Source organism: Aethina tumida, chromosome 1, assembly GCF_024364675.1.
Source record: "Aethina tumida isolate Nest 87 chromosome 1, icAetTumi1.1, whole genome shotgun sequence".
Classification (NCBI taxonomy): Eukaryota; Metazoa; Arthropoda; class Insecta; order Coleoptera; family Nitidulidae; genus Aethina; species Aethina tumida.
Genome location: NC_065435.1, coordinates 71,890,910 through 71,918,266, shown reverse-complemented (window position 1 = coordinate 71,918,266; position 27,357 = coordinate 71,890,910). Strand labels below are relative to the sequence as shown.

Here is a 27,357-nt window from a genome sequence, read left to right as displayed (position 1 = left end):
TAAATTTACCGTTTTTTAATATTCTCTCTGTTAATTAATGTTATAAATAGGTTTAATTATTTGTGAAAGAAATTACAAAAATAATTTACTTATATTTTTCTGAATTGAACTGGACATTAATTTCGAAAGAACAAAGATCGATGGTTTGAACCTGTAACCAATCCGTCACAATTTTTTATTTGTGTTTGCGATTAGTTTTATGTTGATACATATTTAGTATCATATATTGAAGAAAGAGCATCATTTCTTTAATATATGGAAGCAAATTGTTGTTAAATATATTCCTGCACATAAACTAGTTTAAGGGGCTTACGCCAGAAGAATTTAATAATTCCCATAGCACTGTTGATCCGCCACCATGTTTCACTGTGTAACAATCTTTATGTGAAATTGTGTCCCTGTAGAATGTTTAACATAAGCAAAACTATCATTATTTATATATAAAATTTTGTTTTGTGGTCCAATGAATGTAATCATAAGCAATTCAAAATAAGGCTTTTACATTTTTAATAGAAACCAGGGTTTTTCATGTATACCTGGAGTCGAACGAACCCCATCCACTAACAATCTTCACACATTTCAAGTTTTTCCAAATCAGACCATTTGTTTCGGTCACTTTCTCTAATTTACTTAGTAATGTGAAACTGTTGACATATCTAGTCGTATACTCTTAGCCACCCCTTCTTATTTCACTCAGACTTTGTAACGCTGAATTATATTTTTTTTATAATTTCAACAAAAGACCGCCCGTATATAAAATTCGGTGAGATTTAAATTCACAGACAGCAATGAAAGATAATAAAAGTAAAAGGTTGATATAATTTTGCTCATTGAAAAATAAAAAATACGCAATTTTTTAAAGAATAAAATAAGATAGACTACTCATATTTTTAATATATTTTTTTAATAAGTTGCTACAATTATGGTTAATACAGAATATGTCGTTCATTCGTTTATTTAATTATAGAAAAGAATAATTAAAATGAATCTTAGTAGTTATAAAAACTGTAAGGTGTTAATAATTTTAATGAGAAGAATTGTAAGAAGAAATAATGCAAAAATTTAAAGCAAAATTGTATTAAGGTTTGTTTTAGTTTAATTATATGTCTAAGAAAATATTGTAGAAATTTTAAGTAAGTTTGAAAATTGAATTTTGTTGTGTAAATCTCTTTTAAATTTAGTGTTTTTTTATTTTTAGAACTATCGATACAATTAAGAAATGAGCGTATTCAGCTATTAATTCGGTGCCAAAAGTAAATTCAGATTCATGTCGGTGCAATAAGCCAAACATTAGCATCTGACCAACACAAAGACGTAAATCGGTTTTCTTAGCTGCAAGCTTAATTTCTAATCGACAAGCAGATCCAATTAGCGGCCCAACCCGCCAACCTAATAGCAGGAACGAAAACAATACGAAGTGCCATAAGTAGGACGCAAGTACAAGTGTCCGATGCGTGGACTTGTGTCTTCGTGAAAGATTTCATCGTAAAATAAAGCGTCCACAAGACACCAAGAGATGAAAGTAAATCCGAAAACGCAACCTGATCCCTTCTCCGGTTTGCCGGGCACATCTTATCCGTTATGCAGAAACACACACACAGTCACTCCGACGTGATTCCTCTTTCTTCAGAAACACGAGGATCTGCGGCGCGAGGCGCTAGAAGTCGTTTCTTCGGTAACGCGATGTACCCGCAACTCGGTTAATTAGTGTGCAGTTTTGTGATTTGATTAACTGGTGGCGATCGACATTTTTTTTAGTGCGGTGCGGTCCGATATTGGAATGTGTCAGTGGATTTATTCGGCTAACTGAGGTTTGTTTCGATCCATAGGCGGAAGTATTTTATTGTATTGTCATTCTCTTGTGTTCATAATACTTTGTTATTGCGACTTTGTTAACTGAACTTGTTCTTTATTGTAAACAAAAACGCTCAATTGAAATAATTAGTAATAACTGTTTATAATTTCTTAGGTAGTCAATTAGCTTCATTAATCATTTATTATAATTAATATAATTGCTTAATAATTGATACTTTATCATCATTACACGAATTTATTTGAACGGTTTTAATAATATGTTGATCAACATAAAAGTCACAGCATACAATTGCCGGATTACATGTTACATTTAAAATATATTTTTTAAAATAAATATAACATCATATTGAGGTTCATTATTTATGTTTTGATATTTTTGTAGTTCATATCATGTAAGTTATGAAAATTGATATTTTTATACTGGATATTTTTTTTATTGTATCTTATTTAAACTATTGTAATAACATAAATTGATTGTTCATTATTTCGTTATTGTTCGAGTCAAGTACGGTTTATTTACACCCTTTGTCTCATAGTCAATAATAAATAATATACCATAAACTTTTAATAAAATTGTTATTAAACTGTTAATTATATTTTTGTAATAAATAATGGTAATTGAATGGAGGTATACAATTACCAACAAATTAATTTCGCATTGAATTAATTCATTAATTAATTAGTATTCAAGAACATATGAATATATTTTTTGGAAAATATATGTAGACTGAGGTCGTAATAAGAGTATAACCAACATTTCAGAAATAAAGGAGATAATAAATTTGTCATTTCTCGTGTAAATAAATATTAACATGTAATGCATAAGATTATGAAGCTTATCTCATATTAAACGAATCCTTCATAAAATTCCTTAAAATAGTGCATAAAAATATAGTCCAAATGAGGTACCAGAAGACCACCTTTTCTATCTAAAAAATTATTGATGGTGTCAATATTGTAGTGGGCAATTTTGCCAAAATTATTGTGAAATTTGATTAGATTGACAACATTTTATATGGTTTTCATTTGAGATATATATCTTGTTTCATTCAAATAAGGGAACGATCTCGGTGTACAAACAACAACAAAATACTCCTACGTAGGAACATTAGATTATCAAAATTATATTTTGGTTTATTTTATCTTATTTATAAGGAGAAGTAATGTTCAAATCATAATTAATATAAAAATTGTACAATGTGACATTAATCATAAATTTTAATAAAATCGTAAAATGTATTTTAAATATTTCAATTTTCTTTACTTATAAAACAGAATTTAGCGTTTTATATATTCATAAAATTATATTTTAATCTGTTATTAAAGAATGTTTTTGAAACAGGTTAAAATATATCAAACAATATACGAAAAATAAATTTCTAATAATCTTTTCAGTTTAACTACAAATTTATTTATTCCAATTGAAATATATTGTTTATATTTTAGATATGTTTAAAATTTAAATCATTTAAATTATCAAAACTCATATTGACATACTGCATATTTTTTGTTGTATTCTATTCATAACAAACATAATAATAAATGGAAAAATTCAACCCATAAATAATATAATTCAGTAATTTGTATATTGTATCATTTGAATCAATACTTACTATATTTTTTATGTATTAATTATCTCAGACTACATAAATCATAAATTGTAAGAAAATTGTTATTAAAATATTTATTAAATTTTTGTAGTAAATAATAGGTAATATGTTGTTTAATTTTATGGGAAAATTAAATTACCAACAAACTAATTTCACATTGAATTAAAGATTTATTCAAGCACATATGATTTATAATCAAATAAAAGCCATTTACTTAACGATTGTTTATTTATGTTTAAACCTATTTGCACAACAAACAGCGTTATTTGTAAATACATCAATAGCGATTTTTGCAATTCCGTTACATACCAAGATGACTAATTTCAATTTCTAATCAGTTTGAAGATGGCAATACTGGTAAATCAATCATGTGGTGTCAAGTCTTGTTAACACGAGGTATATGGATCAATGACATGGTTTTTCATTCACTTAAACTTTTACCATTTTCATACACATGTCGAAGACTAGAAATTTTCTTGCTCAAATTTCTTCAAACATCGATTTCAACACGCCTACTTGCTGTTTTTGTACACATGTTATTATTTTTGGCTTTAGGGGAAATCGTCGTGTCGAACCTGCAACTTTCGCCGATAAAAAATAAGCAACTTTGTAAACACAGTTTTGCATCGATTAATGAAAATGTCGATATACATAATTTTTTGTCGGTAGCCGATGCGAAATAAATCAAATTAACGTCGGTGACTTTCTTCTGCTTTCCCGATTGATCGGAGAAAGCGAATTTTCCTCCGTGAATGCGACTCGTTCTTCATACTTTGTCCTTGATATGGTGTATGTTGTTGATGTAAACTTGCACTGTTCATTTTTACAACCTCAATTAACGAAGGAGCAACAAAAATGTAAACATTCTAACTCTTAGTTTTTAGTGATAGTATTTTCACATAACTGTTTCCATTCGTAACCGTAAAACTGGGAGTGAAACAGGTTAGATACGAAATCATCAATTGATACTTGTTATGCAAATAATCCAAACAAAATTTTAATTTGAAGTTAGTGATTTATTAAAAATTGGGTCACAATTGATGATTTGTCGATTTGTGTTATAAAAACAATGAAGAAAAGGCGATTTAACCATTTTTAGCAATGGTTTCATTTAAGTCTTATGAATAATTCAAACGGCCTTAACGGGAATTTATTAAACTTAAATTCAAGCATACCTGTAATTATAACTGATTTTAGTGTTACTGATTAGCTACACGACTATTTTAAAAATTTAAAAATGTATATAAATTCAGTTTTTTAATTTAACAAAACAAATAATTGAAAACAATTTTATAGTCAAATTGCTTTTTAATTAAAAGTTAGGCTAATGTAACATATTTATTTTTATGTTAATTTATTTTCGTGAAATGGTGTTATTTATCTACGATTATAAACACGAAATTTCCTTAAGGAAACAGTTGTGTCTTCAAGGAACAAAAACCACTCATTTACATTAAACTAATAATGAAATAAATAATAAATAAATTAATAAAGCCAGTACCGATAAAATTGCATGCTGATGTCTAACTGTAAATAATCTATTATTTTTCAGTTATTGTTAAGACACTGGAACAAATATTACTACCGTGTATTAATTTCATCAAATTAAAACCAATTAATACTTATAATGGTTGAAACATTATGAACCGAATATCTTTCGATCAAAACCACTTTCCCATCAAATCCCATCAAATACGAATTTCTCCTCTCACATTTGTAACAATTATATTTTACTTTTTGTTAAGAGGTGTTACGTCATTATTAATTGAAACAACAATTAATAAATTGGGTTTTAGTCAATAAGAAATAATGGATGTGTCCTTTTATAAGAATAACTATTGTTTATGATTGACATTTAACAGATACAATCCATTTCTATAATTTAATTACTGTTCATACTTTCTACATTCAATTGTACATCTTTCTTATCTGACTATACATATGTTGAGCAATGATCCTAAATCTCTTACAAGCTTATGGTCGCAGGAAACATTTGCGAATGACAAAATCGTAAATCAAATAATTTTTCGGTTATAATGCAATTAGTTTCGATAACCGTAAAAAATTACGAATCCGGTTATAATTTATTTATTCCATAATTTACGTCCGGAACCTGCAGGAACGTCACAAATGTTTAGACGCACAATATAAACAATTTTCATCGGTTAATTAAAGAAATTTTATAGATACACTGAAAAAAGTGCGGTACCGTAATCCATTAACGATTTTAATTTAAATTCCGCAATGAATTAACGTTGTTAAACTAAAAAACGCTCGTTTACGCCTTGAAGATTAATAGATATGAAACGAATGATATTTAATAATTTGGAATTAAAGGAATTTGTTTATTGAATATTGGCGTTAAATGATAAGATTAAGATTTATCTTTTAATTTGTGGTGTCATTAATTATTACAATAGTAAACTACAGTATTGTTCATAACACCTGGAATTTCTTAATTTTCGATATTTTGAAAATTTGTATGGAAATATCAATATCTTCTAAAATATAATAGACATATTGTATACTATAATGATTTGGTATTTTACCCACTCTATATAGAAAACCAAGAATTATGAAATTTAAACTTTTTATTTGCTCAGTACTATTTCGCGAATAATTCGGAAAGAGTTACTGGCATATTAGTACCTCATAAATCTTCCGAGAGACAACGAAAAACCACTCAATGTGAGGATAAAAAAATTATGCGTATTACTGAGGTCTTCCCATTCTTATTATCGGTCCATATTTCGGCTGTTATGAACCAATCTGGGCCATCTGGGATTTCTACTAGGACTATACGTTGAAAACTTGTGGACTTTGGCTTAAAAACTTGTAGGATAGAAAAGAAACCACTTTTACGAAAGAAGAACATCGCAGCCAGACTATAATTTCCTAAAAGCACATGGGTGGACAGTTAACGACTGGAAAAGAATTATTTGGAGCATGTTAAACATGGAGTGCTTGTATGGGGGTGATTTTCTTCGTATGATGTTGGTCCAATTCACCGTATAGAGGGTCTAGTGGATCGGTACATTTATAGAGACATCCTTAATAATGTTTTGAAGTCGTATTTGTTTGAAAAATGCCTATAAGACACACACACTTTCAATATGACAACGGCACAAAGTCCCGACCTTAACCTAATTGAGGATCAGTAGGAAATTCTTGAATTCAAAATCAGGGGCCTATTTATTTGAAAAATTATGTGAGGGTTGGTATTCAATGGAACAGAGGCAAATTAAATGAATCCATGCCCAAGAGGTGTGAAGCAGTTATTAAAGCCAATGGGTACCACGAAAATATTAATATGACATGACAATAAAATAAGTTTTTTATTTGTCATAAAATAATATTTTGTCCAGCTATATATCTTTTAAATAATATAAAAAAAATTGAAGCAAAAATACTAAATATGATTTCGCATATACCTAGATGTACTACTAAAATTATTAACAATTTCAATATTCAACAGTACGTTTTGAAATAATTTTTTCAAAAATTCCAAATATTATGGCCAGTACTGTAATTCCAGCAATGAAATAAATTAGTATACATTTTTTTCTAATAATTTTAGAAAATTTTTACTATTTACGTGTTAATGTTTAAATTATTGTGTGTTAATGAATAATTCTTTAATTATTGTGATAAATAACATACATAAAGTATGTATTAATCAAATTATGCATGTTTAAGGTAATGAAAAAATACTGAAATGTATTGTTTTATAATTATATGTTGATAATATGTTAATAAAGTTTATGTTTCCAATTTAAACAACTTTGGTCTAAAATTTAAAAATGATGCCATTTCTGACTACATACTTAAAAGACGACAAAAATAATTCTAAATTTAAAAGATTTAATATATTAATTATCAGACACTGTTTAATTTACTGAAAGCAGTAATTATTATTACTTAATTAAATTCTATTTTTGCCTGAGTAGCATCAATTGGGGTCTATAAAATATATGCATTTAATTTAATTTGCTCATTAGAAGTGGTTCCAATTTATAATTAATAGTGTGTGTCCTAATTAAAATTCAATAAACTGAAACATTTTCTTAAGTATTTTCCACATGGATCCATACATGTCAGCTCATTGTTGATCCATGATTAATCAATTATATACATTTAATACGTATAATACTAAATTTTTTGATTTAATTGTATTAGTAAAGATTTTAATGATTAGAAATCACCTTAAACGCCGGACAGTACAGAGAAAGTCTATAGAACCCAGCTTATGACCAGATGACGTATATTCAACTGAAACTATGTCAGTGTGCTGAAATTGAACTTTTTTATTAATTTTCTTGGGATTTTTGGCCACTTTAAAACAATTAACACGAAACATGTATGCGATTATGGAATCGTGCGGGTTATGAAACCATTTTGAGAGCTGCTGTTTTATGGTTTACTGCATAATTAAATATTATATGGTTTTAATAACCGCAGGAAATTATTAAATTGCACTGTAGAAAACTTAAAAAACTAGTGCAAAAAGTCCACTTTATAATTACAATGCAATTATCTTGCAGTTCAGGTCCAACAATTCCCGAAAGAAACTAGAGAACAGTAAGAAATTATGCAAATAAACTATTGAAATGCTTGCAATTATTTGTATTTCATAAGGATGAGAACAATTTGAGTGGTATGAGGTACCATTATTGGCAAGTGTCCATTTACATTTCCCCATGTACCAAATGGTACCTACTCATCACATTCTTATGCGTTAAATCTCATTATGCACGTAAAATACGGTAAAAAGTAATGCACTTAAATTCTAAGTTTGGAAGCCAACTGTCAATGTAATAAATTATATTTTATTGTTGCATGGCACTGTTTTAAGTGACTTGGTAAAATCTCAACATTAACTATCCTATTAATGTTCGTACTAAAGGCGTTGATTGATTGTCTCCTTTTTCAGACGGTTGTAAATTCGAAGAAGATGCAGAAATACTAAATCAATTTATGAGCTAGTGTGAATTTTCTTGTACGTGCTTTCTATTTTCTGTGCGAGATAAAAATAACAGTAACAAATAAAGTTTTGCTTTTATGGATAGGAAACTATAATAAATGTGACAGTGTCTAGTCACAAGTAAAATAACAATTAAATCATCAGTTAATGAGGCTTGTTAAAACCTTTGAAAGCGTGTAACTATTAATCTGTTATTCCAAAAGTTTCTCACCTTCCTTTTTAGTTTTCTAATAGGTTACATGATGAATTTGTTTCAGTTGTTACTTTAGAACACCTGGTATACTATAATTAATTCTAAAAGAACTAAATAATGGTTCAGACTGCATAAATTATACGTGTGTGAATTATTCCCTTGTCTATACCTTACACATCACTGATCACACACAAAAATATCGAAATTCCAGCTTCCGGTGGACTGATGCATTATTAAAATTGACTCAGTTGTTCTATCATTGTCGTCGTGTAAATATAAAAATGTGAGATATGTCCGTGTGTGGTTTTTTTTACCAGTATTTTTGCATGTGTATGTTCATCGAACGCGGTTCCTGGTCGCCCTATCGGATAAGCGAGGACAGAAATGCAATGTTCAAACAACGCGACAGTTACAAGAGTGCAAAGAAAAAAACAGTATCAAAGCCCGACTGGTTGAAGGAATGGACGATTAGCAAAGGCTGGGTGCACAATCGATCTCATCTATTAACACTAGGAAGCAACACAGAAGACGAAGTAATTGTAATGGAAGATAAGAATACAACAATTCAGTACTGGAGTGACGTATCGGACAGTATCAGTAATTCTTCCGTGTCTTTACAGGACATTGATGAGTTGATTTCGAGTGATGAGAACATTGGGGACGTGAGTGATGGTGGTTTAAAAGTTGTCAATCAGCCAGAAGCCAATTACTTGAAGATAGTAGACATATCGGAGAACTACAGAACAAACTTTCCAGAAACAAAGTGCGCGTACCAAGACGATTTACAACTGCCCGAGATATATAAAGAAAGATTACTACTAAATGAGTCCAAGTGGAGGATATTACAGTTCTGGAAATACATAAAGTCGAAATCCAAGCCGACAAACAGTGCAAATTACAAGTTCACCATCAACGAACTGTACGATAAAAACTACGTGCGGCCAGATGATGCGAAGACTCGCAGACGATTTTCTACAATCGGTCAGAATATTACTCTCTACAACACGTTGAATTCAAAAACTAATTTGCACGAGGACACGATTTACGAGTGTTCCGAGAATTCGGGGAGTGTCAGGAACAATTCGCTGGATTATGTGTATCATAATCCTGTTTACATCAAGTCAGATTACTGTTTTCAGAGTAATCATGAGAGGAATTTCAAAAGGGATTTGGATTATAGCTTGAAACTGCTCGGTAAAGAGTACAAAAGTGAGAGCGAAAAATATATAATTAAACACATAAAAGTTAGGATTATGTTGAGCATGAGGATTGCGAAGATACAAAAACTAAGGAACGGTGTTGTCAAGTACAGTTTTTTTACCAGGGGGAGGAACCGTAAGTTGCAAAAGGCGCCGATGGTTGACAGGTATATTGAGACCATAAAATTAATTGTTTATAACATTTATATTCGGTTAAGAAAAGTGAAATATGTAGTTAACTGTACAAATTTAAAACTTGCTACTATATTACCAGCTACCATCTGTTTGTGTGGCAAGATTAATCAAAAACGTGATTAACAATTACGTAAAATAATGAAAAATATTATTTTGTAAGCAAAAATGTTTTGGGTACTGTATCGTTGTGACATGTTTTGGTACAAGTTACCAGGTATTAAATAAATTAAGTCCAATGATAATATTCTAACAAATCCTTTATTATAAAGGCCATCGTTGGATTCTTCTTCGGAATTACATAAAGTCTGAGCATTTCAATTTTTTAATGCATAATCAGAGGAAACACCACGATTAACATTTTTAACCATGGTCATCAAAACGGAAGTCGAAATCACCATGTTTCCGCGCACAGAGGTTACTGAGTTTCTATTTCGACATTAAACCAAGGCAAAACCATCAGATAATGCATCTCCAAAATCAAAAAGAAGGTTTGATAGATGGGTTTTAGAAATCACAAAAAATGGTGGAATTCCATGATTATGGCGATGTTGAATAAGTCAAATTAAATACTTTCTTATCATGTTCACAGCCAAAGACGAGACAACGTGCAATAAACTAGTGGCTAGGTCGTTGATGTTATATTTTTCTTGCTTTCTAGAAAGGTGGGGATCCATCTATTAATACAATAAAGGAAGGAGATCAACACGCACAACGTCGAGGTGTTAGCTTCTAATTGCATCTCATTTATTGTTGCGGGTCTCGACTTTAAATTGGATTAACGGTTATCTACATCGCAACCGGCTTATTTAAGTTACAGGCGGAACAATAATAACAAATGATGCAATTCCTTCCAGTTTTTGGTCCTCAAATAGTCATATTTTGTACCACAAATCAATACGTTTAATATTAAAAATGGTACTATTTACATAAAGTGGTGTCTTTTACGTATATAGTATAGTAAATTCTAAGATAAAAACAAGGAATTCCATAAACTCATTCCGTACTGAATACAAGCAATTAATTCTGAAAGCAGTCCATCATCTTTTATGTATTCAACAATTGTATAACAATATTTACTTCGTGCATTATTAATGCTTTGTCCATATTAATTATGAAACATACAATGTTCAGATGGAGTCGCTAATTAAGAGTTTTGATATCTCTATTAATTATTGAATTATTCATTATTAGTTACGTCCCGTTTGGTCTAATTTTTCCAATGAAACGGCAAAATTGCAACGATGCAGTAAAAGTAAGTGACCAATACGGTACTTTTTAGATTTTCTATTGGTCATGTGATACCATATGGTGAACATTAGGATAGACAGTTTCCTAGTTTATAGAATTACCAAATGGAGAGATCAACCAAGAATTTTTAGTACAAATTTAAACAATCATCGTCCGAACGTTAGAGAAGCTTGAACGGTATAACTTTAATGGGATATCTAAAGGTGGTTAATAATTCACTTTTGTATTATTAAATATATTAACTAATTAAATTTACCAGTAAATGAATATAAATATATTACAATACATAAATTGGATGATTGTCAAACAATAAGAATTAAGTACCGCATTTGCAAATTCATAAATGTTATCAAGTGAAATGAAATTTTAAAATTTGGCATAAGAATATTTCGAAGTTTATGATGGTCATGTTTATGAAAAAAATCAATAAAATTCAAGATTTAACCACAATTATTAAATTTGACAATTGGTTATAAGAGAAGTGAAAGGCGAAAACCGCCAAAATCTACCTAGATTACTACATCAACAACTCATACAGGTGTATACTTGGTTGCATACATAACTGCATAACTAATATGAGGGGAATACTGAAAACTACTGAAGTTATTAACAATATATATATATATATATATATATATATATATATATATATATATATATAGCAGTTATGTAATTAAAAATTTGTTACTGGGTTATATTCAGAAAACAATTTCAAATGTTTAATTAAGATGAAAATTAATTTTTAATTGGTATACTTGTTTAGAAAATCCTTGTACTAAATGTAACGCTTAGAAAGTATCTAATGCACAAATTTTGGCAGTAGTTAACTCATCATAATTTATTAATTTATGTAATAATTAAGAGAATCTACTGCAAAATTTACGTCAACATCTCGACCCATTAAAATAAAAAACCGTCCATCCAAACTACATAAATTATAATTAAGTATACAAGCCGTCTGAAAACCGCATGCATATACATAAACCACGGTAAAATTGGATTTCACTTAAAATATACACATGTACTTTTTACTTTCTTTTCGTTGTTAAGTTATGCGAATATAAACCAGATAATTTCGTTTTGGTTTTCGGATGGTTTTAAATTAAATGTGGAGTTAATTTAGTGCAAAGTACTTTCACCCGGTTCGCAAAACCGATTCCAAGTCCAAGAAATTCAACGTTCCGTGAAGGAACGACTGTGAAAATTACAACTTCTTTAAAATAATTAGACTGCTTGGACGTTTTTAGTTCAGTAAACAAAACTACTCGTGTTTCATATCTTTCAGATGATTTGGTAATTATGCTAGACTATGAAGTGTTTCAGTTAAACAATACCTTGATTTCAATACAGTTAATTTGCAAACACGTTCTAATTGTGTATTAAGTAAGCAACGTTACATGTAAAAACTCAATTATAAATATAGTATAATTATGTTTATTTAAATGTATTATATGGTTACTTTTTATTGTCTTAAGGCATTATTTATTATTTTTATATTTTAAGAAATGTTGCGAAACGTTTGTTCCATATTTTATATAGAGGTTTAATCTAGTTTTAATGAAGTATATGTAAAATAAATTGAAAGGATTTTCATTCTTCGTTTATTAACATTTTTATTGTTTATATTTTTGATTTTTATTGGAAGGAAAGATAAACAAAAATTTTGTTATAATACAAATAAAATAATTTGGTTTGTATTATAACACTTTTTTCTTGGTTAGATGTTAAAGCTTTCGTTTTAATTAAGACTTTTAAAAATGAGAAACTATGCTAGAAAAACTAAATATGTAGTGTAATTGTAGTGTAATAATAATTAATTTATTTACTTTAATAGTATTTAGCACCATCTATGGGTTGTTCAATTGAAATTTATAGACATTAGTCAATTGGCAAATATTTCTCATCAAAATTCAAATATAAGTGATTGAAATCATCTTCTTTTTAAAGGTGGAAGAATTCTAAGTCTCAGTCCGTGCACCAAGAAATCGGAATAAATAATAGAAAAGACATGCCATCGATTGAAGCACTGCAAAGACATCATTCGGATGCCCCGGCCAATAACACAACCCTGGCCCTTCATTATGCGGCTGCAAGAGGTTGTCTGGATTGTGTTAGACTTCTGGTGGACACCAGCTCCGATTTGAGGTAAGTGTTATACTACAACAAACAGCTTGTCCGACAAACCCCGCAAATTTATAGGGTACAATCTAATGAATATGGAAAACACAAACATAACATATTGTGTGTGTGTTGCAATTCTGGCACGCATGCCGAACGATTAGAAAAATATTTTATGCGGTGATTTATTTATGAAACAATGAAATGCGGCTGCTCGAAGAAGGAAACAATGCTTTCTCCAGCCTATTGGCAAATTTCCGTGGATTATGCCGGAAGAAAGTCGAACACATCTGTGTTAATATATCATTTTGTTTGCATATGATTTTAACCGACTTTTACGATTATTTTACGCAAATTTCACAGTTGTTAATTCGAATTTGGTGCGACGCAATTAAAAATGATTTTGCACAGATGGCGGAAACTGCAACAAAGTGCTAATTCCAGTAGAATTGTTTCGATTTTATCAGGATGTAGGTTTTAATTCTAGTAGTATTTCATAACTATAAAGCCGTTGCATGACCGCTCCGATTTGCGTTTTCAACTAGTAATCAGTTGTCCTTTACAAGGTAAATTGGTTTAGATTATTATCAGACTGTAATAATACTTGTTTTGTACATTGAAAGTATAAAAATTTCAACGACCTTTATTACTCGCTATTTTGAAACGGGAGTCTGCATATTATTAAAGAAAATCACACAATAAAGAGATTGAAAAAATTCGTAACTGTTGAGAAATGGAGCAATTATTGCTTAACCGAAAAATTCTTTAGATTTTCACTGTCGTTGCCACACATCAAAGGTATTTATTTAATCGTTCAAAACGAAACAACAACAGCGTTTAATCCACCATTTTTCTGTAACGTAGAAAATCGTTATTTACGAATCATTTTGAAAGTTTTTATTGTGATTGTTATTGTGAATGAGGTTCGGTACTTTCTCAAGAAGAAACGTGCTGATTATTTTTATTGTTAATATTTATATTTTGATATAAGAATCTACCTAAGGGTTATTGAAATGAGAAATTTTAACTGAAAAACTCATTTTATTTTTGCTGCAAATACATTTAATTAATTACTTTAATTAGCTAATTTTTTTAACATTTTAGCATTATTATATTACTAACTAGTTCAGTTGTGTTTCAAAATATTTAATTGACAATTTTAATTTTTAATGTAATTAATTTAAAACACAAAAAATATTTTTTTATTCAAGTTATTTTTTTATTAAGATGTTTATTTATTAGTAAATAACAATATAGTTTGATTAGTACAAGATGTAGCATTTATAGAAATGTAATAACTGTTAAATTGTGACATACATTTGTTATTTTTCATTATATTAATGGCTTATTTAGTTTTTAATATATTTTTATATATTTAATTAACATAAAATTAAAAATGCATTGAGGTGTTAATTTCTTTATGATATTAAATTGTTTTAATATTTAATATTTTTTGTGTGGATTTTGTTTTTTATGATTTTAGATTTTTGCAATATGTATTTATTCAAAAATAATTTATTTAATTATTGCATATTAAATGATAATCAATATATTTGTAAGTATTTTTATGCAATTTAAATTATTTTTCTAATTAAGAAATGTTTTCAAGAAATAATTATTTCTTCTTCTAATTAAACAATTCAAAATTATGTTTTTATATCTTTACATTTTCATATTTCAAGTTTATTCGTAAATTTATCTTTTTAAAATAGAGCATAAAAAAATGTATATAGTTCATTATGATGATTTTGAAATTTTTTTTTATTTATATATTTCATATTTTAATATTTTTATTCGAAATTGAATTTGTCAGAAAAAATATTATTAAGTAATTATTAAATTTTAATATTTCTATCATATTTGTTATAATAATTTATAGTTTAAAATGTTTTTTGAATTAATTTCCTGATGTCACCAATTTAAATTCTGTATCGCAGCAACAAATTCCTTGCACAAATTAGAATTGAAGAAGTGAAGGTGCAAGTGATTGAACATTAAACATTTATTTTATGCGTAAAATACAAATAGAACGGTGAACATGAAGAATGTTCAATTTCCTGAAAAATATCCTGCAAAATTGTCTAATTAAATCAATGTAAAGACCGCATTACCAGTTCCTCTCATAAATCAAAACACAAAACAAATCCATAATTCATAATTCACGTTGTATCGCACGACGGCCCAAATTTATTATTCAATCGTGTAAGGAAACCTTTGATAGTAGGCACATCATTAAAACCGTGCACCGCATTAGCCCCACCAGTGCGGCGCAACAGTAACGCTCCGGCAATGAAGATCGCACCAGAAGCGGAGACTTTCTTCTTTATTCAGTAATTTACGTCGAACAGACACTGCTGGCTTTACCGTACGGATGTAACTGTTGTCCATTACAGTGGATATTTCTGTTCCTCATTTACTGCCGCTTGAACGTGATGTAGTTTCTGCAATAGTTCGGGGTTTCGCGTCGCGTTTGCAGGATTTGAATGGAAGACTTGTGATGTTTAGCGGGATCTATTGGATCAGTGTGTGAGTGATTGTGATTTTGTGGATCTGTGAAGATGGCCAATGTACTGTGCAGAACCGGCCCTAATAAGGTTTCAAGAAAATCCAAATTAAGGTACCGCCTCCGAAAATTTCCCGAACTTATTATTCTGGCACCGGTATTAGTTATAGTCGGACGCGTAACATTTATTGGAATCGTGTGCCAGTTGCATCGATTTTAACGTTACTTGACTCAAATTGGAAGAATAGAAAAACGTTATCCATTTCAGAAGTGTGAATGAGTTTTGGTTTATCGAAATATGCGACGCCCAGTTATACTGTCCGAATGGACCCAAATAAAATCAGGTTTTGTAATTCGTTGTTGCAATTTTCGATTCTCGCGCAAAATTGGAGCACAACCATGTTAAACACATTAATCTAAAATTTTATGGCAATTATGAATAATGTTGCATTGCTGTGTCCGAGTTGTTTTCTAATATTGAGCTGCGGCGCGAATGAAAGTGCTCCAGATAATTAAATGGAAACCTCTATGAAAATCTTGTTCACTTTCTAATAAATAAAATAATAATAAACGATATTTAACAATAATAAGTGTCTACGGTGATGTGACACTTTCACTGATAAACAAACAATAACTGAGGTTTTGTAACTTTACAACATCTTTAGTTTATTGAGGTTTAAACAATTCATCACACTTTGGTTGTTTTTATTGCGCGGTTTTTATTATTTTATTGCAAATGTTTAATAACTTTGTTTTAGTGTTTTTAGATTTATTTACACGGTTACTTTGTTATGAAACTTAAGACTACAAGAATATATTTATGTATATTTTTAAAACAATTAATAATAATAATTGGACATATTACATTGAAATTTTCAATTTCTTGAAATTGTGACACTATTTTTTATTTTTTATGGAGATTTTATTTTAAACTAAAAAATGTATAAAAATAAATCAAATAAATAATGATAATTTAATTTATATATATATTTCTTCCAGAAAACGAACTAAATATGGTTTAAAAGTTTTATTTGATTTATTTTTATACATTTTTTAGTTCAAAATAAAATCTCCATAAAAAATAAAAAATAGTGTCACAATTTTGAAATACTTAATAAAAATTAAAGCATCAATTATTGATAAGTGTCCTTATTTTATCTGAATGTAAATTTGTGTCTTTCAAATTTATTTTTGTGTATTAACTAAGATATAAAAATGTCAACATTCTCAGAATATTAAATTAAAAAAGAATAAAATCTATTATATGACAAAATTAAATAGTTCATAAAATTGTATTGTTGGTAATATGTTAAGAACTGGATTTGTAATCTTTTATAAGAATTGTAATTTTTTGCTAATACTATTGAATAAGAAATCTAATTAAAATTTGCATTTTAAGAATCCGTTGCACAATTTCCAATTAGCCATGCAACTTTTACGCTATTAATATTTGACCTTTCTTTTGGTAATCTAATTTTAGAATTTAGAAATAGATTATTAACGTTTTATTACTATTCAATATTTTAGAAATAGATGAAATAATTATTTGATTAAAAATATATATTATTTTTCTCATTCAAATTGTGAACAATTAGGTGATTTCAATAAATTTTAATTGTCATTATTATTAAAAATTTATATAGTTTCAAAACAAGAGTAATGTACTAATCAGAAATCAAATCAAAATTAATGATCGAACTTTCCAATATCATAAATTTGATTATGTTAAATAATTTTACAAATGCTTTTAGAAAGGAAGAAAATCCTTGGCTGCAAATTATAGGACTGATAAACAGTTAAGGAAATTAACGCAAAAATTATACAAGTTGTGGAAACGAAGTGGTATATTTCAAACCAGTTACTTTATTATTACTATTATTTTAATATCCCACATAATTCATCCGTGATTTACGTGAAAGCACAATTATAAAATTATATTTTATAAAACTAAAATGAAATTATAATATAATTAATTAACTAACACATTTTAAAATCAATTAAGCTATTTTATTTTAATTTGATTAACTGTAGTTCAACCATTAATATTGATTTCTGTTCCACTTATCGGAAATTGGAAACCTACATATTGGAGATAATGTGTATCATTTTAAAAATCATTTTTCACCTTACAAGGTTTTATGGAATTGCTCTAAATTTGTATGTTAATACACAAATTTCATTGTTTGATTTACTGTACATTTTACTGTAAAACGTAATTGAACAACAATTATACATGTTCCAAAAATAATGTTATTACATTTTTTTTTGATCGATTAGCACTTACAGGAAGATCACGACTATTTAGTAATAGGTCGTACGTTCGTTGTTTGCGGTGGCAAAACTGTTACTGGAATTACTAAATCGCATTGATCCAAACAAAATGCCTCGTCCGTTTCATTGTAGAACACATTGGCTAATTTCTTAAACTGAGGTAACATCGTAACAATAGTTTATTAGCGCCATTAAAAGTATACGGGCCGTTGATAAAGAAAATATTGTTAGAAAACATACAATACAAGTTTCTTAAGAAGTGATCATCCAGCTTCTTCAGCTGTTGCGCAAAGGCTCGCGTTTAACCGCTTTGACAGATGGCTTCGGAGATATTAATACTGTAATATAATTTCACATTTCGCTTATCAACGTGTTTTTCTACCAATTAAAGTCACTACTCCGCCAAATAAATATTTAACCTATATATTTTTATGTATCTATATATAAAACAGCGTTTAAAATATCGCACTTGGATTTAATTGTGCGGTTAACGGTGGTTTATTGTCAAATGTGGTCCCGTTCGTTCATCGTTTGCGCCCTAGTAAATCGCGGCATGCGATATTTTCTGCTTAGGTGTTATTTTTACGGTACACACGTAATAATTACACGAATTAGAAATTCTTCGTTCCTAGAAACTGTATTGAAACATTAATATTGATGGATGGGGGAAAAATAATGTTAGATCGTTGTGATAATGAGGAATTCCGTCGAATCACTTCAAAAGAATAATTATTTAATAGGAATCGATTAATAAACATGGAAACTTACGCAATATATTAATAGAACAACATATCCTTAAAAAAAATAATTTTTAAATAAAACATAATTTTTTTTGGTAATTTTTTTAACTTAGAATAAAATAATATATGTAGGACTTGATTAAATTACTAGGAGTGATTGAAATTCAATTATGCCTTAATAATTCTGCAATTAACCTGTAAAACCTCCGTTTTTATAATAGTTCTGTATAAAATAATAAACTGTTTTCTTCTACATTTAAAACATATATAATTTCTATTTTATAATTCCATTATTTCTTTTATTGTTAACTAAACATATTATAATGTACTTACATATGTGTTATGTATGTTTTCTATATTTCTATTCTATCAATACTTACTTCACAACTTTTTTATTTAACAATTTTAAAAATTGTTTTGATAATTTTTTGAATTTTTTACAAAAACTCTTTAAGACATGTTGTGTGTTTTTATAATATACTGTGTATTTTATGTATTTATCATAAATACACATTATTTTTATTGGAACATGTTCCCTTTATGCTTGTGATGCCAGTTCATAAGTAAAAAATAAAAAAATGTTGGTAAATTTGTAAAATTTACATTTATTTCATTACTTTTGTGATTTGTGTTTAAATAATAATATAAAAATGTCTAGTTTATATATAAATTATACCATATTTTATCTTTATAAAATCCTCCGCTTCTGACATCGGCTGATGGGAAAACCTCTGGCGAGCCCTAATAATTCTAAAGTACAAAATGTAAATTAACACTTTAAATGTAAAAAAACAGTTTCCGAATTGATTTTCTTAAAATAATAACTCCAATTATTTTTAGTTTCATATGCAAATTTTATTTTATTAATATTTTAACCTCCTGTTAATTTTAAATACTTCATTAAGAATACAAAAATAGATAAATATCAAAAGTTTTAAACTAATTCCTTAACTAAAATTCATTCATATTGGAAATTTTATTACACAGTGATTTTACTAATTTATTTAAATACTGTCAAGATACCATATGATCAGTGTTTTTTAAATGAAGCAAGATAACGGGATAATTTGCATATCGAATGTAAAAATTCAATTTCACACTGCATATTATGCAGTTAATCTTAATTTGTATCAGAAGTTGAAATTTTTAAAATAGTTTCCTTATTTACCACCTGTTGCGTTTATATTTTCTTTACGGACATTTAAGCTTTTAAACTCTCAATACTGTGTTCGCTAAACCACTAAAGAAAATTATAGTCAGTTTAAAGGCCATAAAGAAATTGCAACTGTTTAATAATAATATATTCTGATAAGGACGACTAAGAAATCTAAATATTGTCTTAACGCTTCCTGATTTCCCATTGTACGTTTCCGAATTAACTCAAATTAATAAGAGAAAGTTTTCGGATGTACAGCAACAACAACTTAAATTTAGGAAGGTGAAATTTATAGAAAATGTATCAAAAAATCAGAAAGTAGAATAAACCCAACAATGATAATTACAAGATATCAGAACTAATTAGGTTTAATTAAAAATTATTGCCTTTATGCACTAGTAAATTATTATACTGCTTCTGCTGTAATTCATCACATTAATGTTTATTCTACATGCTATTACAGATTTACCAATTTAATAGAACAGGATATCCTAATTCAATAGGTCAATTTTCCGTCCATTAAACAAATCTAAATCTGTAATGGCAATTTCCTTAAATCAATGTTAATGAGATATTAGAAATTATACAGACATATGAGTTAATTATGCAAATATTTGGAAAAAACTTGCAATTTCTAGTCTTTCAAAGAAAAAAAAATTAAATCGTGAAACTTTCAAACATTTGCATATGTAAACATGTCGTTTGCAATGATTGATTTGCTGCACCAAGAAAGATAACTAAAATTGTAACAAACATTGAGGTTAATATACGAAAATGTCGTTTATGTGAAAATGGCCGTTGTTGAAAAACTCTACTACTTTCTAATCACCTGCAACAGATTGCTGGTCTACATTGCATTACATGTTGTTTATAGGTAATTTACAGCACAATTAAATATCTTATAAAGTATCTTAACAATATCATTTCAGCCCCAAACTGATCAATAATTGTTTTAATGGATTTAATAGAAAACACGCGGTTTCGATTAAATCTGATTGAGGTGTTGAAAGTCCTAAAACGAGAATTGCTTTCGTTCCTTTAACGGATTTCTGTTGTCGTTATTATTGTAAAAATATTCCCATAAAATAAGTAAATTACATTTTAATAATTAATTTCCGCCCATTTGACACAGGAAAGGCCCGCTTTGTTCAACACCCAAATAACACAATTTCGCAACGTACCATTTCGCTCTTGAATTTATATTTTAAATTGGTTCCTGTCCGAGACTTTCCCTTTCCTAATGATACAAATATTCAGTCGGCGGAGTGCGTAATAATTTTTGATAATTGCACGTCTCTCAACCGAGCTGGCCAAAATGAGATTTATTTGTTCAAGATGAAAGTGAGTTACACAACCAAATTTGAAAACATTTGTCCATCCTTCTATATCCTGACATGATAATTATAGGGTTTCATATAATTCAAGACTTCTTCCTTTCACACAACATTCAAATTTTTCTCAGTTGACGGTTGACTAGAATCAAAAGCAATTTGTTTTTTCCAGTGCCAACACGCAAATGGATAATGACGTGACTCCAGTCTATTTGGCTGCACAAGAAGGACACTTGGACGTCCTCAAGTTCCTCGTCCTGGAAGCTGGAGGATCGCTCTATGTCCGTGCCAAAGATGGAATGGCACCGATCCACGCCGCTAGTCAAATGGGATGCCTCAATTGCGTTAAATGGATGGTAAAAACACCTAATAAATATTTACATAATTGATATTTGATATTGGTGATGATTTCTTAGGTTCAGGATCAAGGAGTCGATCCAAATTTAAGAGACGGCGACGGAGCAACGCCACTGCACTTCGCATCGTCTAGAGGCCACTTGGATACTGTAAAATGGCTGCTCAAACATGGAGCAAGGCTATCTTTGGATAAATACGGGAAGAGTCCCATAAACGATGCTGCCGAAAATCAACAAGTCGAGTGTTTAAATGTGTTGGTTCAACATGGAACCACTCAGGAGTCGGAAAATCTTAGTTCACACATGTGTTCATGTTCCAGAAAGGAACACCGAGTCAAAAGGGTATAGTATAAAATATTCAAATTTTTATTCATGTTTTAACATTTTTTGCGGTTTAAAGGGTGACAGCACTGCAAGTGACTGCTCAGGTTGCAAACCAACAAGACAAGGTAATTTAATAAACTCGGAACCATTTTACCTTCATCCACCTTTGGAATCCAGAACCATAGAAGCCCCACATGCTCCAGAAAATGGACTCTACATCAATCCAATGAATACCCAAAGACAGGGGTAAATAACTACTACTAAATATAAGTACTGGTTGTATATTTGTTTTTGTTTTCAGCACGTCTAGCAGTTCTGAAAGTGGTGGAAGCATCAATGGAGAGTCATTCTACTTGCATAATCCTCAAGAAGTCATTTACAATCGTGTAAAAGATTTATTCGAGTCTAATACAACACAAAGAACTAATGGACTCTCGGCCCTAACAGGTAACACACTGCTGTATTTTTAACATCAACTTTTTGTAATTAAAATACACTTTTTAGTCAAAGTAGAAGTTCACTCCAGCAGTTCTGGAGCGGGGTCTGACGAGAACCTATCTTCTTCCGACTTGTCCGAGAGATCTGGTGACCATGACCATGATTACGAAGATATTTATTTGGTCAGAGAAGAAAATCTGAAGAAAAACACTTCCTCCGTCGACAGAAATAATAATTCCAGTAAGTATCAACTAATTATTTGTTAGAAATTTGATTAAATTTTCATATTGGTTTTTCAGTAAACCACAATAACTTGAGGTCCAGATCCAGAGATTCAGGTTCCCACAGGTAACATATTGAAAAATCTTTATTGATTAACATTTATTAATCGTATTTTGTTTTCTAGTCGTTCTGGTTCTGCTAGTTCGACCAATTCAAGTTGCAATGTAATCGTAAAATTCACTCCACAAGGCAATGGAAAAGAAAAAGGTAGCACTTACAAGTCCAACGAGTTCTTACCCAAACCTCAGAAATACGAGAAGTTCGAGAAGAAGAAAGATTATCATCAGGTAATTATTTTTATGACATTACATTTTTTTGCCAAAATTAAAAAAGTCGCGAATGTAAATAAAAAGGATAACTTTCAGGATCGTACTTTGTCATCATCCCCATCCGTCCTGAGCTCCGAAGATGAACAAGAAAAGACAAAACTCAGCGTTTCCCACTCCGTTCCAATCCGCAATAACGGAAACGTTCCATCATCACGTGCTTTAAAAAGAGTCACTTCTGTGCCGGCAGATATAAATCCGCCGCCCCCTCCACCGCCACCGCCGCTATCCACGATGCCGAGAATGTCGCACAATGAGGACGACGAACCGAGAGGTGCAGAAATCGTGGAAGTCGTCGAAGAACCTACTTTGAGGCCTTCCGATATTGTCAAGGGCATGTGCAGAAGCATGAGCGCTTTAAGTAAGTCAATTGGTGATATAAACAAATATTTTAAAAAATAAAATATCTGTTGATATTTGTATTTATATTTGAATGGAGAACAAATTAAACAGATTTTGATTCCTTTGGATTTTGCTCATTTGTTATTATCATTTTAATAAACTATAATTTTGTGGTTTTACGTAATTAATTAATTCTTTTAAACAATAAATCTCAATTAGATATTTAACTGTGCACATCAAATTTGCAAGAATTACCATGATTATGATGAAATCTTGACCTAGAAACGTTTAGCATAATAAATATGATATTTCACAGAAATAATAAACCATGGTACATTATTTTGCTAAATTAATACTATAAATTAATGTGAGGTCATGTTTTAGCATTTTTGGCATACATTTTCTTTTGTCTGTTCTTGATCCAAAATAATGCACTAATTAATAAAAAATATATTTGATGTCTGCTCACGATAATTTCTTTGTTCCGGCCACAAAATTCCGTTACGGTCAATTTATCACAATTAATTCGCATCAGGCACAAAAGTGCTTGTTAGTGTCTCTGTCAAAACACAATTTTGGACTACTAGAGGCTGCCTTATTATCATTCATAACTCCAAACCCGTAAATATTTCGGTTAATTGAGTAACTTTCACTTAACTACTTACCAATTAAACCAGAAATTTTAAAACTAATGCAGTAATATTCTTTTCTTTTAATATATTTATATAATTAACAATGCTTATTCACTTTAATTTATGAATGTAAAGTGAGAGGGAATACATTTGCAATTTCATCAGTCAGTGCCCCACTATTTTATTTTAAAAGAAATTGGTTGTATTCGCCAGTTGTGATTCACCTACCGAATCTGTTGCATGTGTTAGTGTCATTTATTTGTTATTTCAGCTTCCAAAAGACTTAACTCCTCGTGTTCGGACTTGACAATCATTAGCATAGAAACAAACGGCGACGAAAGCGACAAACACTCCCCCAATTTGGTCAACAAACAACGCGTTCTTCCCTTCATACCACCAAGTTTTAAGGGCAACGCGGATTCTAACAACCTCATCAAACCGTCGGAGTATTTGAGAAGCATTAGTTCGGATAGAACCGTGTCGGTAAGAAGTACTTCGGAAAGCGAGGCTTCCTCTACCATGGTGTGTAATGGTACCGAAACCAAAATTATTAATATTGTCAACGGACCTCCACCGCCGCCACTTCCAAACAACTTGCACATATCTTCTGACTATTTGTCATCCAACGAACCACAGAAGTTCGCGTTGCCGGAAATCACAACCGACACAGTTAAGAAACAGATGCAGCCGCTGTCTGCCATCAGTATTCAAGACTTAAACTCGGTCCAATTGAGGAAAACCAACGGGGAGAAGATGTTGACCAAGACATTGTCCGCACCCACTCGTTCGATGAGTTTGCAATGTCTGCAAACTGCTATGGAGCCCTTCTTGGCACAAAAAACCGATTTGATCGCCGAACTGAAGATGTCTAAGGATATTACCGGGATTAAAAAGATGAAGATTGAAAGGGCCAAGTCGGAAATCAACAAAGAGAAGGAAATGTACACAGAGATTAGCAGGCAATTTACTACCACCAAATTCGTTGAAAAGGTAAGATTTTTATTGTTTTTCACTATTACATCAATATATTTTCATGTAATTGAAAATTTGACATGCTTCTTGTTCAAAACTGTGACTAGCTGGTTTGCAAATTATTTTATTAGGGAAAGTTATAATTGAAATTTTACATAAAATCGTGAATTATGTATTTGGTTAAGTTATTCTTTTGTTGGATCACGATTTGCCAGTGCTTGCATTTGAAATTAAGGAGATTCCATGCCGTTAATTCTCCCAACATTGTCTCCATTGTTCAGGGACCAACACCAGAAAAGACATTAATGATTAGTAGTTTAAAGGCGAACTCTTTTCAATTTAGCCAACTCGTGACTTTAATATTATACGAACCAAAAATCGTAATCCATCTGTTTATTCCAAGTAATACATGTCACAGTTTCTATTAATGTCTGACACTGTTGAAAAACTTCTCTCTTTCATTTAGATTCCTGACAAAGACAATTCAGGAAATATAATCCCTGCTTGGAAACGCCAGATGTTGGCAAAAAAGGCAGCTGAAAGAGCCAGAAAAGAGCTTGAAGAACAGATGCAAAAAGAGGCGGAAGAAAAACGTTTGCAGGCCATACCACAGTGGAAGAGACAGTTAATAGCTAAAAAAGAGGAAGCAGAGCAAAAAATAAGGTAGTGATTAACCTAATGGTGGTTCGTTATGTGTTAGCTCTCCTGATTTTAGATCCACTATCTATACGCCCAAAGTTGTGGACGATCCCAAAGCCGTCAAGGTAATGGAGGAAGCTAATAAACAAAGCTTTACTACTTTGGACGACAACAATAATGAACATACTATAAATAATGATGAAAATCAGGATCCGGAAATCGAAAACTCGGATGAAGAGGAAGAAAAGCCGAACATAATTCCTTGGCGAGCACAGCTTAGAAAAACTAACAGTAAATTGAATTTGTTGGAATGATGAATAAATTTCATTCTAGCAATGTAAAAATGTAAATTATTCAATAATTTATATGTATTTTATATGAAAGGCTTTGCTCCACCAACTTTAAATTATGTACATAGACAATAGGTGCAATATTAGATAGAAACGTGTATATGATTCTAATAGTCCTAATCATTTCCTATTCATACACATTTAAATCAATACTTGGTAATATAGGCCAAAGGGTAGTTAAGTAATGCTTCATATATATCCATAGCTTCAAATTCATTTGCTTTGCTTTATAAATTTTATTTTGATGCAACAACATAAAATCAGTCTAATTTATTTTATTCCCAGATTTTTTTGCACTCACTAGTCACCAATTCACCTTGTTATAATTTGTTATATAATCAAACACAATAACGTTTAATTTTTATGCAAGCAGATAATAAATTGCATTAAATTGTGTATAATTAGCGGTAAGATCTGGAAATAAACATGCTGACCTACATTAAAATTAACAGATGAATGGAGTTGAATTTACACACTAACATTAATTATGGTTAATAATTTTTAAGTTAGGTAAAATATTTATTGTTATAAGAATAAAATGCAGTTTCTAATAGAAACTTATAGGCATATTTCAATTTTTATTAGAATTGTTGCGTGTTTCGTTCGGCAATAATTAAGGTTAATCACAATATTATAGGTAATATTTTCCCGATTGTACTGTAAATTTCATTTATTTATCTGACATAGTTAATCATTAAGCATTAGAAGCATTAAACAATTCAAATAAAAATTGGATTTTATTCAAGTCAAGTGTTGTGATTTTTTATAGAATGTATATCTATCAGATAATATAAACTGTATGTAAATCATATTAAAGTGCAATTTTTATTTATGCTGCAATTATTTTCCTTTATAGTTTATTTAATTCTTGCCAATTTCCTAGGGCAGTTGAATTCTTAAACTTATAATAGTTATGTTTATTGGATTATTCTTAATGATTTTATGTTCACTGTTAGTAATAAGTAAATCTATAAAAATGAAAGACGTTTATTTCATTACCCATCCTCAAATAATGCGAGACTGTGACGAACTAATCGATACTTTAATATTCTCAATCATTAATTAGCATTTACATTTTATACATCCATTTCCAGATGGTCTATAACCGTCTTTGCATTTGCAACCGCCTTCAGATAAGCAATATTGTGGACAAATCCGGTTATTAGTTTCATTACAATAAGTAATAAAACACGGATTTCCACAAGGATACCAAACTTTTAATCCAGTACAAGTGGGACCTGAAAGTGCGTGTTAACAAGTAATTATTTTAATATGATTCCTTACATTTTACGCATTGCCCAGCGTTATTTCTCTTAAACCCATTCTCACAGTAACA

At 29.9% G+C, this 27,357-nt stretch overlaps 1 protein-coding gene across 2 annotated transcripts; it reads left to right on the top strand.

Moving 5' to 3' along the window:
• Positions 1–1,640: 1,640 nt before the first annotated feature.
• Positions 1,641–27,078, top strand: LOC109598035 (espin). Of its 2 annotated transcripts, none has more exons than XM_049961310.1 (13): positions 1,641–1,811; positions 13,189–13,386; positions 21,533–21,716; positions 21,777–22,058; positions 22,117–22,286; positions 22,342–22,487; positions 22,545–22,718; positions 22,778–22,826; positions 22,885–23,047; positions 23,126–23,447; positions 24,332–25,050; positions 25,499–25,695; positions 25,748–27,078. In XM_049961310.1, exons 2-13 carry the CDS (start codon positions 13,250–13,252, stop codon positions 25,983–25,985), a joined length of 2,781 nt encoding a protein of 926 aa, XP_049817267.1. In that variant the 5' UTR covers positions 1,641–1,811; positions 13,189–13,249; the 3' UTR covers positions 25,986–27,078. The 2 variants fall into 2 exon arrangements, with proteins under 2 accessions (XP_049817267.1, XP_049817266.1); XM_049961309.1 differs by having other exon boundaries at positions 25,733–27,078.
• The last annotated feature ends 279 nt before the right edge of the window (positions 27,079–27,357 follow it).